The following is a 19908-nucleotide window of genomic DNA, read 5'->3' as shown; positions in this document are numbered from 1 at the left end:
AAGAGCCATACAATGTGGAATTTGGCTCCAATTCAAGTAAGTAACTAATAAAATCTGGAGTTACTTCAACTTTTGTTTTAGGTCAACTTCTGTTTACAACACTAAAAAGATTAGGGACTGGTCATTAGTTCAGTTGATGATAAACCAAATAGCTCTCTACTTTCCCCCAGTCACTTATTGCTACTGATACCCAAGCTATGCTGTATAGCTTAGTCTGATGCTTTTATGCAGTGTAATCTGGTCACACATGGCACTAGAAGTCTTGATAAAACATGGCATTCAGGATTTCCTCTGATAAAAAAGGATATTGCACTGTGAGGAAAGATTAAATAGGTGCCAGTGCCAAAATACAGCACATTAATTTGTTTTTCAGCTGCTATGAAGCAAAAACACTCTCAAATCCAGCTGCAGATGTAGCTCACAATATGCCAAGACCTAAATGTGCAACATACCACATTAGAATGTGTGACAAACAAAACGAGGAAGCCTGCAAGGAATAGCTCAAGAGGAAGCCTGAAATTGTTAGGCACATTTATTTAATATAAATAAAGAATTTTCCAAACCTCACTCTCATGACTCAGCATTTCTGCTGGCAATCATTTATGGCAACCACTTAAGAGTGAGATAAAAGCAAAGCTGGAGGATATATTGGTAAGGCTGAGCCAAAAGAGGACTAAGACCCCACCCCCAACAGCAGCTATATATTTTTAAAGGAACCAAATGCCTTATATTTTGTATATATTTGTCTAATATTTTCTAGCTCTGTAAGAATCTAAAGTTAGAACACAGTGAATAGTTGTCAAGGTGGGCAGGTTTGCATGGGAGCAGGTGGTCATTTGGGCACCCTGAGCCCAGACCACCTAAGGCTTAAAGAACAAGCCAATTGGAGGCCAAGGACATTTATTGTCTAAGGACGGGTGCTTGCATGCTGCATTGTGAGGATGCATGTGAAGCTTGCATTTTGAGCAAATAGGACATGGAATTATCAAGCAAAGCCACAGGTACCTATTCTATATACACAAATTTCTTCTTTGAATGGCAGCTGCCTCCTCTACAGCAGCACCTTCAAAGCCATGCCTTGCCTGGATCTCTGCATTCCATTGTGGTTTTGTACATGAGCCATCATGAAGCATACTCTGTTGGCATTCATGATTAAGTGAGTTGATCAGCAAATATTATTTTTGTATTATGTTAGTCACTGAGAATGGCATTGCAATAATGCTTTGTATGGGACTGTAATGCTTTGGAATTTGATTGGATTGCCTGTAAAATAAGTGCAAAATTTATTCTCCCTCTGATCAATGAAATCACCCAGAAAGGTGAGATCTGGAAATGTTATATCTGGTTAAGTAGCTAAGAGCCTGAGCTCTGAATCATAGAAGCCTGGGGGGGGGGCGGTTCAAGAGCCACTGCTATGAACTCTCTAGTTTGTGTAAATTTTCTCAGTTATGACAAGTACTTTAATTGCTATAAAGCAGTATATCAGTGTATTATTGTCAAGAAACAGGGATGGCCTTATAAACTTCCTACATCACCAGGACCATAGCACCTTTCAGGGAATGTCAGTTCCATTTCAGATACAGATGTGAGAGATGCTACACAACAGTCATACATGCACATTCATCACTGCATTCCTTCATTCAGTTCATTCATTCATGGACTGCAGCATCAGATGGTGGCTTCTATATGTGAATAAGCCATTGCAGAACATGGAGGTAAGCTGGCTTCTATACATGGGGCAGAATCAGGCAGTAGAGACTTAACATTGGTAGAATGCTCTGCACCACTTCAGACTACAGGTGTGTGATCATATTCTTTCAAGTCTCCCTTTTGTTAAACAGCCTTCCTGTATAGCAGGGAGGAGAGTGACCTATGGTCACTCTTGAGATGCTAAACTTTGACTTCTGGGGAGGATTTTTTGGTCTGTTTTATGTAGGGGAGCAGTAAAAATACAATTGCTCCCTCCATGCATGGTACAGAGTGGGACAGTCTGTTCTACCATCTCAAGCCTCTTCCACCTGATTCTGTTCCATGTGTAGATCCAGCCCTGGAAGTTTCATGTTGCTTCATGTACTTCTTCTGTTTTTAAATTATTCTTTTTGTAAGCTACTTTGAGTGACTGCTATTGGAAGGGTGGTATAGCTATAAATAAAGACAATTCTCTCAGTGGAGCCAGTTCACACATTCAGCTATGGGACATCAAGAGATGTGCATACACAGTGTGAAGCAGCCTGATTGTTGGGCTCTGTAAGTCTGATGCTACACAGAAGCATGTATGGCTATGGAAGGAGGAAAAGTATAAGAGGGACAAATGAAGCTGCCTTAAATTGAAACAGATAATTGGTCCTTCTAGCCTAGTATCTGGTCCTCTGAGGTCTCAGGTAGGCATGTTTCTGCTACTGAAGATTCTTTTTAACTGGAGGGATTTTGAATATGAGCTGGGGGTGGGACCCAACCTTCTGCCTGAAAAGCGTATGGTCAGTCACTGATGTCTTAGGTCGCCTACAGTGAAAGTAGCAAGGATAATAAAAAGAGACTAGTGGACCCTAAGATGGGTTTGAAGCAAGAATGGATGAGCATCAGCTGATCAAATGATCAGATATTAGGTCACACGGACTGTTGTGAAAGAATGGAAGCCAGGACCTCCAGCGTCTGTGGAAATAGAGGACCTATTCACTCCTCCAAGTCATAGACAATGCTTCATCATGACAATGCCATCCTGGAGTGGTTTCCAACAATACACAAAGTACAATAATATATACAACATAACAAAAATTAAAAGCAGCACAATTAATAAAACCAACAATAGAGCAACAGCATGACAACAATTAAGCCAGGCTGCAGGAGGCCCAGTTTGGTCACAGCGAGTGCCAGGACCAGGCCTGATCAATTTGAATCCTTAACAGATCCAAGAATTCCAGAATTCAATGTAACAATGAGCATGTTAATATTCTGTTTGCATTTCTTTAATGCCTAAAACTGCTGCTGGGAAAAGGAACTTCAAAATAGATATGGTATTCCCTATAACATTTCAACACTTGCATTTGCACAAAACAAAAAAAATTTTTTCTTTCCAGTAGCACCTTAAAGACTAAGTTGGTCTTTAAGGTGCTACTGGAAAGAAAATTTTTTTTTTGTTTTGACTATGGCAGACCAACACGGCTACCTATCTGTAACTTGCATTTGCACAGTTCACTGTACCAATATACAAGGGCTCCAAGACTGGCTAAGGACTCCACTACTTAAAACGCTCCCATTTTCACTTTTCACAAAGCAAAAGGAAGCTTAGAGGTTGCATAAGACACCCCTCAAGTTCACATCACACACCTCGTCTCTACCTGGCTAAGGTATCCATCAAGGATGCCTTGCTCTAAAGCACAACCTTGAAAATGGCATTACATATATTGTATTGTGTTTCAGTCTCTGCTGCAAGCTTTTTCTCTTCTTTTATTTGCTGCATGTGGTTAATGGATGGTGGACTTGCAGCACTGGTGCCATGAATGCTGTGGGCAGTGAGAGTACCCATGACTCATATCTAGTGAAAAACCTTATCTAATATAATGTTGAATAAAGACATTCCATCTAAACAAAAAGTTGTCCTGTCTGATGTTCTGTTCCCTCAAATTTGTTAGTTTAGCTAACAACATCTGTTGTACCACTCTGTAATGGATGAGAAGTCATCAGATCCCCATTAGTTTCAATGGGTCAACTCTGAGTAAAACTTAGTTGAATACCACCCCTACTATTCAAGCTTCCTCTCCAACACTGTGGTGCTGTTTGACCTTCAGCTCTGGATATTAGAATGGAAACCACTGCGAGGCTTGTAGGGGCTGCCTATGTATTGCAGTGCAAATGTTGCGTTTTATGGAATGAACTCCCTATGGAGATCTGGTGACCACTGACTATGAGGGGCTTTCACAGACAATTAAAGGCCTTTTCGTTTTCTACAGCATTTCTTGACTATTGAGTATTTTATTGATTCTGGTTGCTTTAGTTCTTGAAATTATATGACTATATGGATGTTCTGTTATTTATTGTAATGGTTTCATGTACATTGCGAACTGCTTTGAGATAAGTGAAAAGCAGTATATAAGTTTTTAAAATAATAAATAAAGCAGTACAATCTCTTGCTCTGGCGTTAAAGCCATAGCTTAGTCCTCCTGGTTCATTTTGAAGCACAACTTGTTTCCAGCAGGGTCACCTCCCCTTTGCTAAGGGCACTGCAGCCTCAAAACTGTTTATCACTGAGATAGCATACTGCAGAAGACAAAAACTTTAATGAAAATTGCAAGCGTGTCTGCTGCAGTTATTGAAAATGTTTCTTTTACTCTGTCTAAACGTTTGAGACACTTCTGTGAAAAGTTCCAGACCGTTTTCCAGGTCTGAAAAACCTGACTCTGAAATTTGTGCTCGCAAGCTCCTATTAATCATTCATCACCTCGTGTTTATAATAATGAGCGTGAATGTTGGTTGAATAAAGTCATCCCCTACTTTTTATGTTGTGGTTTAAAATTAGAAAGGGATGAACTGGCTTGAAAGCATTCTGCAGTGAGGCGGAGCCAGTGCCCACTAAACTTAATCTGCCCTTCAGTTAGCAAGATTTCCAAAAATCCAAATCAGATTTTTAATATCTATTTCTCACATCTCCTCATTGCCTCGTATGATCACAGGCAGAAGCTGGAAGTGCCAACGTTTTGTAAGACAGATTGCACATGTGGTAACTCTGGCCCAAGCAAAACCAGGCATTACCGAAAGTCATGCAAGGTTTCCAGCCCCACTGCCAGACCAAAGAGGTTGGGATAAGTGTGCGTAATTATAGGAGCCCCTTCCAGCCCTTTTGCTCTTAGCCAGTTGCCTTGTCCAGCACGCTATGCTATCAAGGAAATGGAATTAATGGCTTCCATTAGCTCTAATGCTTCTTCTCTGCTTTCCTTTAGAGCTTTGTCATCTGTGGTGGCTTTAGGAGCAAACATAATCTGCAACAAAATCCCAGGCTTGGCCCCTCGGCAGCGAGCAATCTGCCAGAGCCGTCCTGATGCCATCATAGTGATCGGAGAAGGGGCCCAGATGGGGATCAATGAATGCCAGTACCAGTTCCGATATGGCAGGTGGAACTGCTCAGCCCTGGGAGAGAAAACAGTCTTTGGTCAAGAGCTTCGAGTAGGTAAGGGATTCCTTCAAGTAATGTTGAAGAGGAAAAGCATATTAACAGGCATATAATAGATGCCAAATGTAATTATCATCCTCAGTAGATCAGATAACCTCTCTCTCTCTCTCCCTCTCCCTCTCTCTCTCTCTCTCCCTCTCCCTCTCTCTTTCTCTTTCTCTTTCTCTTTCTTTCCACGTGTTAATGTGGCAAGTCAAATGTCAATATATTGGCACAGATTAATGAAACCAAGTGGCATAACTCTTGCACATATGCAACGTGGAACCTTAGTAACCCTGTTTTAAATTGTGTGAGGCATTTCCCCTTTACCCCAGAAAGCTCTTCAGTACTGTGTAGTCCTAGTGCCTGTTCCCCCCTCTTAGCATCTAAAGGGCATCAATTCATATGTAGATTAGAAATATTCGTTCATGTGAATTGGCCCTGCATCCTCCACTGTGCTATATTAGTAGTGATCCGCAAGTCTCTTGGGCTCATTTTGAAATTGGAACTGGTAACTGACTGGACTGCATCCTTAGAATTGCCGCAGACATTTTTAAAAATGAATTTGAAGCAAATTTCGGGTTCCATATTGGAGCCAATTATGGGGAAGGGTTTTCTTCTCTTTTGTGTGTGTTGGTAATATGCTGGTAGCATGTGAACATGGACCTAATATTGTACTAGTATGGAAAATGACTGTGTTTGATGGAAGATGATGGTCTTCACATTCAAAGTTTTAGGGTGAACAACTATCAATTGTATCTCTGGTAAGAATTGGGCCTTCTTCCATCCCTGAACTACATTAACCAAAATATTCACCAAGTTCGTGAACTTGTTCAGTGAACCTGGGGAACTCCCAAAAATGTCTGACTCTGATTGATGTGGTGCTTGGTGGCTTTTTATGGTTTAAACCAAACTCAGACTAAACATGGCCATTTCAGCTGTGTTTTGCTTTGGGATTGTAGGTTCATCTGAAGCCAAAGCAGAAGGTTAAGTAGAGGGGTAAGAAACCACAAGAATAATAATAGCTGGGGAAAGGGGACTCTTGAACACCTTCAGAGGAATGTAGGATCTGCAGATTTTCAGTAATTTATGATTAAAAGACTGATTGAATAATTTAAGGGCTAGACTCTGATCTGCTCCTGTGATAACAGACTGCTTTAAGTCAGGGGTGATAACTCTTAGTTTGGGGGCCTAATCTCTGCCCCACAAGCATTTTTTTCTGCTTTCCCCAAGACCCCACAGATTTTGGCAGAAGTGGAAAAGAAAAGAAAAAGAAAGTCAACACAGTGTTGGGGTGGGCAGAACCCAGTGCACCGATGGGGATGCAAACCACCCACCTCCCAAATTACTTGAGTGAACAGGGTGCAGTAATCGCCACAGCTCAGCTGAGGAAGTGGGGCTGTGTGCTCACATATGTCTGCCTGGGTGTACTCTCTCTCTGTGGGGTGTGTGTGTGTGTGTGTGTGTGTGTGTGTGTGTGGTCTTGTGGGCCTCAGAGTGTTGGCCGAGGTTGACTATAGTCCCTGGGTCAAAAAGCATTAGCCATTGCTACCTTAAGTCTATTTATCATCTGGGAAGTCAGCAGCTTAGTGACCAAGGTTTAGTGGCAATGGACATCCGCTGCATGCAGGAAGCCCCAGCTTTAGTCTCTGGCAAAGACCTCCACCAAAGACCATGTGGAGCTTTGATGAACCCATAATCAGAGCTTGGTAAATGCCAATAAAGGAATTAAAATTCTGCATGCAGGCAAACCAAGCTTTGTGTCAAGGAAATCTGAATTCTGCGAACCATGCAAATTATACACTCAACAAATGTGCTCCCCCCATTTTACGTAAATGTGTGTGGCGTATTTTATTATTTTCATATATATTTTTCTAATTTTGGGACAGGACAATGAGGTGCTGCCCCCTTTGCCTTTGAGGTTACAGCAAGCATCGCTCATATATTTTGGATAGCAGCTCCAGGTCTCCTCTCCCACACCCTCCACAGGCAGCATGTAATAAAAATCAACACAACAACATCAACCATTCAGGCCGCATGTTTGCTCCCCACACTCATCCCTTCCCTGTCTCCACAATCAGCAGCCCACAAAGTGAACTAAGCTCAGAGAAAGAGGATGGCACGGCATCATGCATTTCAGAAAAGAAATGGAGGCGTGAGTCTGTTGTTTTGGTGGTTTCCAGGCAACTTGAGTCATGTCTAGTTCTGGCCTTTCAAATCTAGCTTCACAGCCATTAGGTCAGAAACTTGCTTTAAAAAGAAAAAGCTAAGATTTTATGGATGCTGAATTCAGTACTGAATACAGCATTCTGAACTTTTTCTATGCACCACAGAATACACCCAGGATGCAAAGACAGCATTTCCAGTATCCTTGTGATATGGTTCAAATCCTGAACCAATTCAGACCGCTTTTTGGTTAATGTGAAACACTCTTCTTCTTATTATTACTTTTATTCGTTTTTTTGTTATTTTTTCTCATACTGTCATTTTGTCATATTATTGGCACTGTTATTTAACTATTTGGTTACTGTTAATGTCAGGTTGATGGTATGTTTATTATAAAACATCTGTATATTTATTATGGGAAAATCTATATTGATATATTTGTTTTTACTCCAGTAATTGGGGGTATGGGGTGTGGGAGTGAGATATGAAGAATGGAAGATCAAAATAATCTGGAAGATAATAAAGAGAAGAAATCAGAGAATTTTAAACACAGTGCAGAGGAGTGCTAAACTTTACCTCATCAGAAAGGAGGGATGATGTTTGTTACAGGCTGATTTGTGTATGCCTATCGCGTGAAGGTGGTACCATCACATAAACGTGCGAATTAGTCGTAATCCGTGTAAGGCACAGGTGAGCAACCCACACCTGGAAGGGGGTGTGTAACACATGTGTACATAAGCACTTAAGAAGTCTTAAAGCAATTTACCACCAAGTAAAATGAAATAAAATAAAATAATAAAATTTCACTAACATATTAAAAGCAGATTTACCAATACAGCCATATTGTTGGTGCTGCCCAAACATCTCAAAAAACAAAAGTGTGCCAAAACAATGACAGATTTGGGGCAAGGCAGGGAACCCTGAGGGGCAACGACAGAGGAGGCCATGCAGAGAAGAGCCCCAGGTGGCAAGATCAGGGTTCAGGAAGGTTCATATGCGGAAGGAACTTTAAGAAGGGGGACATTTTTCACAGGGAAAATGGTATGTGGGGGCGGGGAGGTTGACACACAGTACCTTTCTTCTGACATGAATTTCATGCACAAGGATGCAGGAAAGTTAGTCATGGATCTCTTGTCTTCATGTCTAATTTGGCCCCAGTGAGAAAGAGGTAGGTTGAAGCACACAAGGACCAGCCATATAAATATGTTTTCATGCCCTCCAACATTTCTCAGATGAAAATAAGGGCACCCTATTCTACACCAGGAAGCTTTTCCCACGGTTGATCTTGCTGCACACAGAGACATCATGTATGGTACATCTGTCACCTTGAGCCAATTGCAACCTCTCCACTGAACCTACCTCACAGGATTGTTGTAAAGAAAAAAATGTGTGAGGGAAGGGATTGTGTACAACACCTTCCACAGATAAATGGAATGAAATAAATTTTTAGCTGTAAGCTGCCTTGAGTCAGGGAAAAAGGTGGGCAGCAGCAGCAGCAACAACAACAACAGAAACTGTGAAAATGAGCAGGAACATACTAAAGAGTAAACTGAGTGAATTCTTACTTCTGAGTAAAAATGCTTAGTATTTCAGTGTAAGGCTAACATAAAGGAATAAACGCTGCATGCATTTCCTTGAAAAATTGCTGGCTGTTGAAGCACTGCAATTAAATAATTTAAAGTGTTGGTGACATTTTCCTTCAAAATTATTGGAAGGGCTGCCAGAATAGTGATGACAGCTTCACTATTTCCTTTCATTTGATGCACGTACCTTTTTGCAGTATAAACAGGACTCCATTTGTGCACCCACACCTACACAGCAAAGTCTCTTCTGGCGGGGGGGGGGAAAGGGAAACAGGGACATTCCAGGATCAAATCAGAAACCGAGATGGCTTCTGTAATTCTGAAACTATTTCTGGAAAATTGGGACACTTGGAGGGTTTTCATTTTGAAGGCAGAAAAGAGGTCAGTAATGCTGCTTTAAAGAGAAGTCGTCAGATGATGGCAAGCTCTGCACTCTCCTCCCACCAGATGCCACCCTTGAGTTCTAATGTGCTGCCCCTCTTTGCATCAGGATCTGAGCCTCAGGAAACTTAACATGTCCAATTCTTGTACCAGAGAGAGAAACTCTTCAGACATGTTTGTGCCTGTGCTGCAAGGAGAAGAGGCAGGGTTCAGCCACAGAGCACACGCTTTATACATACAGAATCCCCTCTCCAATCTGTGGCATCTTTAGGTCAAGTCAAAGCAGATGGTCAGTATCAAGGCTGAAGCAGAGAAGACAATGGAAATTATTGGATCTCTAAATTTTGGGCAATAACTGGGAAAGGTCTGTCCAGATCAAATGGTTGGTTATGTTTATCCTAGAGAGTAGAAGATTAAGGAGAACCCATGACAATGTCTTCAAAAGCCTGGTGGGCATTTCATGCAAATGGTTGAACAGATGTCTTCAGGGTTGCTCCAGAGGGCAGGACTAGAGCCAAAGGATGGAAATTGCAGGGAAGCAGTTCTTCACTAAACATGAAAAGGAACTTTCTAACAACATGAACTGGTCAACTGTGAAAGAGAATTGCCTTGAGAACTGGTGGCTTCCCCTTTGCAGAAGGCATTTAAGCACGTGTTCATGGCTCAAGGATGATGTGGTTGCATCCTGCTTTGCAGGTTCTTCATTGAGTTTGAACTAGATCAGTGGAGGTCAGAAGCTAGATCACAATTTACTCTTGTGCTTTGAAGTAAACTGGCAAGGATTTCTGACAGCATTTTTATGTTGTGAAGTGCCCCAAGATCTGCGGATAAAGGGTGGTACACAAATTAAACAAACAAACAAACAAACAAACAAACAAACAAAGCAACCTGTCTCCTTTATAACAATAATAACATAAAAATGACATACACACCATGCAACAAACAAACAAAGTTATTGAAATGTGGGCAGGGGAGGAGCTAACCAGGAGTGGCTTTTTGTGTGGCAGGATTGTGACCTCAGTTCAGCTCTGGTGCTCTAAACAAATTCCTGGGCTCAAAATTATTTCATTTGAAACGTCTACCCTATGCACCAGGCTCTGGTCAATGGGTTTCAAGGATCCAGTAACAAAACAAAAACAAAGTAGATCTCCAAAGACTGAAGCCTGCCCACCCTTGGACTAGATTATCTTGTAAGCACACTTCCAACTCTATGATTTGATGAGACCCTGGTGCCCAGGGTGGGCAGTTAACCCTTTCCCTCAGCTCATGTTCCTGACAAAAATGCTCCTTCCCAAACTGTTCTTTATGCTGTTAGGGAAAACAAGAGTGCAAAATAAAAGGACACCTGGGGTCCATACAACCGCTTCTGGCCTCTGTATGATCAAGGAGAGTTGGAAAAGCTAGCTGATTCAGCGGGGAATGGAAGCCATAGGGAAGCCCTCCTCCCTGACACCTTAATTACCCCTCCGTCACTGAAACGGGAAGCATTAGGGCAAACTGCCCATGATTTAGTACCTGATCAAATACAACTGGTAATCAGGACTTTAAGCTTCATTTTCAAGGAATTGGAGGGGATTTCTTTGTCATTGAACAAACTTTCACGGGCCCTTCTGGCTCATCTACCTTCCTCAACTGAACTATCTAATTTGCATCAATCTCCTGTGCAGCTTGTAAGTGCCTTAAAGAGACAACTTGATCAGAAATCTCTCCTTAAGGGCCTAAGATGCAGGCTGCCTCTGCTCCAAAGGAATAAGCAATCTTTGATTTTTCAACCTAACAAAATATGTTTATCCATTTTTTCCCGTGACGCCCCCAGTCTTAGGTGGAATAACCTGAGGATGGCTAAAGGGTACCTTCGTGATTTGTTAAATATTCCTTTTTTCCAGATAGATCTTATATCTGTAGCACCCCTAAATGCCACGCCCTGGCCAAGGAAATTTATGCTCTCCTTCCAGTCTGCAAGGATCCCACATCTTCTTGCAAGACAAAAAGATCGGCTGGCACCCTGGGAGATTGTAACAACAAGAGTCTTTAAGGACATGAGTGTTAAACCTCTTTTTGCCAACATCTCAACTGGCAATGAACGCTCGTTTCCTTCTTCTGTTCCTATAATAACGGGAAAAACACCTAGCCGGGTATCCCCTGTTCCACCTGCGACCCCAAGTGCCCATCTAGTTACGTTGAGGAATGATCCAATTGCAAGCGGAGATTGGAATATCCCTGAAGAGAGAAATCTTATCTCCTCTTATGGAAAACTCCCTTCAGAAGAACAGCAGGCTATTCTCGATAGATTGGATCTACTCAAACAAAGACTTCTATCGCAAGGGGACCCCTCTATACCGATGAGAGAGGAGAGCAGGCGCTCCACGTCCCACATGGTGTCTCCATCAAATGCCCTGATAATTTCTCAACCTGTTACCTTGTTACCCCCTACTGATCTGAATCAGCAGTCACCTGTTGACCAACAGCACCATTCTACCGTGGAGGAAGTCGATAAACTCAATACTCCCGTCTCAGTCCTTATGCCCAATCAAAATATGGAAGTTGATGACTCCTTTGCCTCAATGCCTGAGCTAGAATCTACCCTGCCTGAAGATCACCAGGAAATGACTATGCATGCACCATCCTCACGTTCATGTCCTTTAATACATCTGCATGATAATTCCTCTCCATCTGCGCAGCAACTACAAGTGATGGCTGGAACACCTCTTAGCGCTACCCTGGTTAAGACTGATAATTCTGACGGATCTACTAGTGTAGCCCATCAAAGACTTGTTACTACTCACCTCAATGAACAGCATCCGACCTCACCAACTTTGCCTAATTCTTCCTTCCCGGCAAAGCCCTTCCTGCCTGTTAATGTTACCAAATCATCGATACAATTAACACGGAAGAAGACCTTATCCGCACAAACTAAAATTACCGATTTCCTTATGGGTCCTCGTTCTACCTCCAAGAACCCATTAAACAACTCAAAGTGACAATTACCGGGACAGCACAAGGACTCGACATTATCAATACTTAGCTGGAACATTGCTGGTTGGAGAACCAAAAAATCAGACCCCGAATTCAGGAAGTACATAAATTCATTTAAAATCATTCTATTCCAAGAAACATGGGATGAGGAAGAGATTACCATAGACGGCTTTGATCTTCTAACACTTCCGGCCTCCCCTTCTTTGAAAGGTGGTCGCCCCAAAGGGGGCCTTTTGATTGGGATTTCACTCCAACTTCGCGCCAAATTCACTCTGGTACGGGCTTCCCCGCCTTTTGCTCTATCTGGACTGATCACAGAAGGGAAGTCCTCATTACTAATTACTAATGTTTATCTCCCCCCCGAAGGCTCAGCGCCTGATCTTGCTTGGAGATGGGAATCATTTGAAAATCACCTACTGTCATGTCATACTAAATGCCCTAACTCGTACTCCTTAATTGGGGGAGACTTTAATGCTCGTATTGCCACAAATTGGGACTTACTAACCAAGTCCAAATGGTGGACTCCCCCATGTTTGGACAATTTTGACTTGGAACATGCCAGAATTAGAACTTCAAAGGACAACAGAGTAAACAAAGCAGGAGTGACCCTTTACCAAATGGCCATTCGCCTGAATCTAGTATTTTTGAACGGCACCTTCCCCCCCGATATACCGGGGAAGTTCACTCACCTGGGACTAACATCTAACAGTGTTATCGATTACCTCTTGATCTCCGCAAATCTGGCCGTTAATGTACTTTCCTTTCAAGTTGAAAACCAACATTTCAGTGATCACCTCCCAATAGTGACCACTCTGTCATTGTTCCGGTGCCAGAATGACAATAAACACTCAGTCCTTCTGGAAACCTCATCATCGATCAAAATAAGAGGGATCAAATGGTCGGAGGCTGTGGCCCAAAAATACCAGGTTTTCTTCCATAGGGAAATCAACGCCTACTTACCTCAAATAACTACTGACTTACAAGATTCCAATTCGGTTTTGAAACTTTTTAACCTTCTTATAACAAACCTTACCACTTTTTTTACATCACCTCCTCAAAAGGCGAAAGTGGCGCATTGCAGTGCTGGGGCCCCTTGGTTTAACACCTCTTGCAAACAAGCAAGATCCCTTCTTCGTTCCATCTATAATGAATACAAAAACTCTAATGCTCAGGCTCTACCATCTTCCTATTTACAAGCCAAAAGAGCATACAAACAGACTTTAAAGCTGGCCAAACGCGAGTGGTATCAAAAACGTTGGCGAGCCTTGATTGCGGCCTCGAGATCCCGCAGACCACAGGAATTTTGGGCTCTGATAAACAAAAGAGCAAGGAAGTACCCACTGACGATTATCCCTGCGCCCACATGGGAACAATTCTTGAGTAAATATTTCTCCTTGGCAGAGGAATCCAACTCATCCACGGAACTCCGAGCCGACCATCTACCTTTGTGGCCCTCCACTGACCCAGACCTGATAATGGACTTGATATTAGATCTGAAAACGGGCAAAACCCCCGGGCCGGATCTAGTCCCTGCTGAGGCTATTGTTGCGCAACCGAGGTGGTGGGCTGAAATTCTGGCCAAAGTCTTTGATGCAATTAATTCTACGGAGCTTATCCTTAGGTCATGGAAGGAGGCCGTGATCGTGCCAGTCCATAAAAAGGGTCCCCCTGCTGACCCGGAGAAGTATCGGAACATCAGCCTTTTGTCTATCATCGGGAAAATTTATGCAAAATTTTTGCTGTCCAAGCTGTCCCATTGGGCAAACGACTCAAATTTGATTGGCCATGAGCAAGCGGGTTTTAGGAACAATTACTCGACCTCTGACCATATGGTAATCATGTATCATCTTGCCAGAAAATATTCTGCCCCGAGTCGGGGGCGCCTATGTGTCGCTTTTATAGACCTAAAGGCTGCCTTCGACAGTATCCCAAGAAATTGCCTATGGAAGAAATTAGAGAGATGGGGCATAGATAGAAGGCTGTTATGGCTTATAACCCAATTACACCATGGGTCGTCGGCTAGAGTGAGACTCACACCGGCGGGAAACCTATCCAACGAGGTCCCAATAAATAGAGGTGTGCGCCAAGGCTGCATTTTGGCCCCACTCCTCTTCAACCTGTTTATTAGCGATATGAAGCTCTTTCTGAACGAGTCTCAAGCCAACATTCATGCCCCCCGCCTAGCTGATTTTCGCTGCCCTTTGCTCCTATATGCCGACGATGCAGCGATCCTTTCCTACTCTAGAGTTGGTTTATGCAGAGCTCTAAAGATTTTTGCGGCTTATTGCAAACTTAACCATCTGACAATTAATCATGGGAAATCTAAAGTCCTGGTCTTTTCCAGGTCTCGGAAAACTTACAGCTGGAAGTTAGATGGAGTCCAATTAGAACAGGTTTTCAAATTTAAATACCTGGGAGTCTTTTTTCATTACAATCTAAGCTGGAAGCCACAGATACAGTATTTACTAAACAAAGGGAAAACAATACTTTATACTCTACTCCAATTTCTTGCGGCCGACGGAGCCTCTCACATCCCTTCTGCATTGAAGGTATACCACGCAAAAGTGGTTTCCACCCTCTGTTATGCTGCCCCGCTCTGGGCCCCAGGGTCCAATTTAACATCACTGGGGACATTGCAGAATCAGTTTCTCCGTCGCCTTCTGAAACTCCCCATGTGTGTGAGCAACGCAGCCATACGTCTGGAGTTAAGGATTGCATCATTGGAGATTGTCATCTGGAAGCGAGTCTTTGGCTATTGGCTGTCCAGCTGGCATAGGCTTCCCGACCATTACCTTTTTCAGTGCCTCTGGCGGGACGTCTTTGTCAATCCGTGGGTAGGAAAAATCCATGCCAAACTTCTGAGCATCGGAATTTCCCCAGCGGACTCCTTAAAGATGAACTTACGCTCAGCCAAAAGCCTTATTGAGCAAAGATTAGCGGACATTGAAAATCAACACAACCTCGCCAGGGGTGGGGGTGTCTGCTCCCCCAGGTATCACGGAATAACCCCACCACTTGGCCTTCCATCATACATGTCATCTCTTTCATCAGTACCACACCGACGTGCATTTATTCGTGCAAGGTTCAATGTCTTTCCATCAAACCTGCTGAACCACAGATTTTCCAATGGTTTGGTGTCTCCGCTATGCGTGTGTGACGGGGAAACTGTTGAATCTCTTTCACATATAATGTTCAACTGTCCCCTACATAGCATAGCCAGGGCTAAATTCCTGGGTCCTGCTTTACTGCGCTTGGTTGGCAGGCCTGTTGAGTCACATGCCGCACTGCTTTTGCAGGATACAGATCCTTCTGTAACTCTGCAGGTGGCGAGATTTCTGAATGCGGTTATCTCACACTCAAAAACCACCAAAAAGCAACAACAACATCAAAACTAATTGGACTGTTATGTTGAGAGTGCATGTCGGAGTTCGTCTTTAGTTTTCCTTTTCTGTGATCCATCCCTTGGAGCTCTCCTGGCCCCAAGCCGTCACTTGGCTCTGCTCAATGACCCACCCTTGCATTGTGGTGTTCACCTTCTGTTGTCGGATATATCTGTTTTTATGTCCCTGTGTTTTTATGTTTGTACATATTTTATGGGCTAATAGCCGTAAATAAATAAATAAAAAATAAAAATGACACCTGGGGTGGGGCTGACACTATAATGGCATTACATGGCATTAAAATGAATGCAAACTGGGATGTAAGCATGTATCTTTTACCAATAGAGCCTATTTTCAGCTTCTGAAAGAGCCACTAAGTCAGACTATGTCTAAAGATCCCAATTATCCAAATATGTGTGTCAGGAAAGATGGCTGTTGGAATTATTTCAGCCACATGACATCAGGCCCGGGTAGCCAGCAAGCTGGGGCAATGCTAAGAGGCACCGTCGGAAAGAGCTGCAAAGTGCTGCCGCTGTTTAGCTGTCCTTGAAGCAGTAAATCAGCAGAAAGCAATACATGCTGTGGAATTCCAGCTTTATCACCAGGCAGCCTGGAAGCAGGGAAAAACCAACAACAAGGTTTCTTATGGAGAAAAGAGAAGCCTATCTAAAGATTATCTTGGCTCTGGTGAGATAAGAAAAAGTGGGAGAGTATTGTTACTGCTAAGAAAGCAAAAGATGATAGATAATGAGAAGCTCAGGGTTCCAGTTTGTTATATGCATATCTTAAGGCCACAGTTGTAACCCTGCTTACCTGGAAGTAACCCCCTCCCCTTTCATTAGGACTTACTTCTGAGTAGACATAGTTCAGATTGTGCTGTGAGACACACCAAGAAGAATTCCTTCCTTCAAGCTATAACTAGCAGTATTGGATGGTCAGAGGTGCCTGGTTGTATTGGATGGTCAGAGGGTGGCACACATTGTGTGTGTGTGATGTCACATGCATGATGCGTGAGTGGCGTCTTGTCTTCTGGAGAAGGCCAAGCACTCTGGAAGAGTTGGCCATTGAAGCTGGGACACACAATGTGCGATGTGTGTGACATTGCATGCATAAGGTGCACACCAGGCTCCCTCAGCATTCAGGGGTCCTGGCCCCTTTCCAACAGAGATTGATGGGGGTGGTGACAAAATGGCCCCCTAGAGTTGGCGCACTTGTGGATGGTGGAGATTCAAATGTCGGTCAAGCAAATGCAAATGGTAAATATGTGTGTGTCGTGAATTAAGTAGAGAGTACCAGAAATACAAACACACCAAATCTAATGTGATTCTACAAGATAAGCCTCACCCCACCCTGAAAAGGCCCAAGATAAAATAAATGGAATTCTAAAAATTCTACCTGGAATTCTCTTCTTAATTATTATTAAATAAAATCATCTATAATTGGCCACATTTGTACCTTATGGGCAGTGCTCTCAAAATTACTATGCAGTGTACATTAGGTTGAGAGTTTCTGACTAGTTCAAGCTTAGCTAATGAATTTCATAAATAAGTGGGGGTCTGAACTCAGGTGTCCCTTGTTATAGTCAAACACTATATCCAGGCAGGCACATCACTGAATATTCTGTCATAGATTGATATCTGCATTTGGTATTACATGAGATTTAATTTCAAATTTTGATGATGTTGAATATGCAATAGTATTTCATTTATTACTGTAATTGATAGCTGACATGTACAATGCTACAGTATCTGATAGCATCTGATTGGCATGCAATGGTCTTTAGCACTGGACCATTTATATAAGGTTTCATGTTTGATACCTGACAAATTCAAAAGCAAGCAAAGCAATAACAACTAGACTAACACTTCAGTACTTACTGGGAAGTAAGTCTCAATGGAGCTTACTTCTGAGTAGCACTTTAGATTCAGTTGCAAGTGTTAAATATCTTACCATTTTAAGTTCAGCAAAATTTTTAGTTCTGTATTTAGCTTTTTAAACCATTGCAATTTTGTTTAAAGGGCCTTGAAAGGCAACAGCCTAAATCAGCCTTCACCAACCTAGTGCCCTCCAGATGTTTGGGGCTTCAGCTTTCATCAGCCCATGTCACTCAGGTTGAGGGAATCATAATCTGTGGAGGTCACCAAGGTGGAGAAGGCTGGTCTAGACATATGACTTACTTAATAAATCCCTGGATCCAAGAACATTGTGAGGTTTCTATTGTGAAGTATAAGAGCTAAAACAAAACCCTCCTCTTTAGTCTAGTTAGACACATGTCAGATTTCCTCAAATACCTTGTTCAGCCCTTTTGCAGCTAATTATGCCAAACTCTCTTCTGAACTCTAGAAGATGAAAAATGTTTGCCTTCAGCACTTTACTGTGTTCTGACATGAATTGAAGCTGCAAGAGCCAGCTGAGCAAAACAAGTGAAATCCTGATTTCTTCACTGCCTATCTATAGACCTGAAAGTCCGGATGCCTAGTGCCTTATTATTTTTATTACTACTACTATTGTTGTTTATTTATAGCTCCACAGTTTTTATGGTGCTTTGCACAGTAACAAGTTAACAGCCCAGCCCTTTGCATGTTTACTTGCAGTTAAGTCCCACTGAGTGTGTAGAATTGCAGCCTAAATGACTAGTCCCAGAAGCAATGAGCTTACAATCACACACACACACACACACACACACACACGAAACAGAAACATTGCTATACATTAAATACATCAAAACATACCCTTTTAGCAGGTTCTATTTGCTTTTCAAAATGCTCAAGCATTTGCTTGTGGTTCCTGTGCTGCTGAAATCCCTTCCCTACAATTATAGATGACAGGGTTGGTCATCTAGTCTGGTTCTTTACATCGAGTGGCAAATGCTAAACATAGAATTAAAATTCACTGTTACATGTGTTGCATCCTTCCTTTTCTTCTCTCTTCCTTAACATACGTTCTTTTTAGTAAACCACATGTTCTTTAACAAAAAAACACTGGATGGCATTTCCAAAGTTTGAAAGAACCCCCCCCCCCATGCAACACAAATGTACCCCAAATACAGGGATTTTGTAAAATAGAATGCTTTTTTGTTGTTGTTATTATGTATATGAGCATTTGGGCAGTCTTTTGAAAAATAAATGATTTTGTTATACAAAAACATACAAGGACTGTACATTAACTTTAGTTTGCGTCATATATTATGGCAGCCAAGCCAAGAAATGTTTATATGACAGACAGCTATACTGCAAGTTTGCAGCTAAAAATAAACTCATCCCCACCCTAAATGCATTTTGGAATATGAATGTTTTTAAAGGGGTGGGGCCTAAAGGCCAAGCACTTCAAATTATTATTTTCATAACTCTCTGGATAAAAACGATTCCCATGCACCACATAGAATCACAAGGAGACTTCCAGCAAAATAACCCCAGAGGTTTTTTACATTAATCTTGGGGATCTGCACCAGGCAGTGTAAGAAAGTGTGCTAGTCCTGGAGATTTTTTACATCCTACAAACTTTCTCGTGTGTAGCGGAACCTTCACCTATCAGTTTTATAGCCTAAGCAGTTGTTATGTTAAAGGTGTGGTTACATTCAGTGTGCAACCCCCCCCATTAAATAATAGCCTTTTCATCCTGTTGTGGCCCCAATGATCATTTCCCTGCTCTTGGCATCAGTGGCAGTTTCCTGCCTGGGTTGAATAGTAGTTTTGACCTAACAATTTTGGTTGGGGCAAGACAAGCAAGTTTGGGTGAGCACACAAACGCCAATTTTTATTTTTATGACTTCAAAACCAGAGAATAAGGGGGCTAAAGGGGACCCCAAGGTAAAGGTAAAAGGACCCCTGACCATTAGGTCCAGTCGTGGCCGACTCTGGGGTTGCGGCGCTCGTCTCGCTTTATTGGCCGAGGGAGCCGGCATACAGTTTCCGGGTCATGTGGCCAGCATGACTAAGCCGCTTCTGGCGAACCAGAGCAGCGCACGGAAATGCCGTTTACCTTCCCGCTGGAGCGGTAGCTATTTATCTACTTGCACTTTGTGCTTTCAAACTGCTAGGTTGGCAGGAGCAGGGACCGAGCAACAGGAGCTCACCCCGTCGTGGGGTTTCGAACCGCCGACCTTCCGATCAGCAAGCCCTAGGCTCTGTGGTTTAACCCACAGCACCACCTGCATCCATGGGACCCCAATGTACCCCCAAAACAGGACAGTCCTGGTCTTAAAGGGACAGGTGACATTAACCTTTTTATTATTCTTTAAGGAAAACTTATTGCTAGTTTAGGCCAGAGGTTATGA

The 19908-nt window shown here is 42.6% G+C and overlaps 1 protein-coding gene and 1 long non-coding RNA gene across 6 annotated transcripts in view; one reads left to right on the top strand and one right to left on the bottom strand.

Moving 5' to 3' along the window:
- LOC310763586 overlaps positions 1-19908 on the bottom strand; it is a 96862-nt gene that overhangs the window by 33175 nt on the left and 43779 nt on the right. The gene's annotated exons all lie outside the window — the stretch shown is intronic.
- WNT7B (Wnt family member 7B) overlaps positions 1-19908 on the top strand; it is a 123850-nt gene that overhangs the window by 78316 nt on the left and 25626 nt on the right. For all 3 annotated transcript variants that reach the window (XM_083615958.1, XM_083615957.1, XM_083615956.1), the window contains exon 2: positions 4938-5164. In XM_083615958.1, coding sequence (XP_083472084.1) covers positions 4938-5164 — 227 coding nt within the window. The remainder of the gene's footprint in view (positions 1-4937; positions 5165-19908) is intronic.

Source organism: Podarcis filfolensis, assembly GCF_964270895.1.
Source record: "Podarcis filfolensis genome assembly, chromosome: 5".
NCBI classification, from domain to species: Eukaryota; Metazoa; Chordata; class Lepidosauria; order Squamata; family Lacertidae; genus Podarcis; species Podarcis filfolensis.
This window is presented reverse-complemented; position numbering and strand designations above follow the sequence as displayed.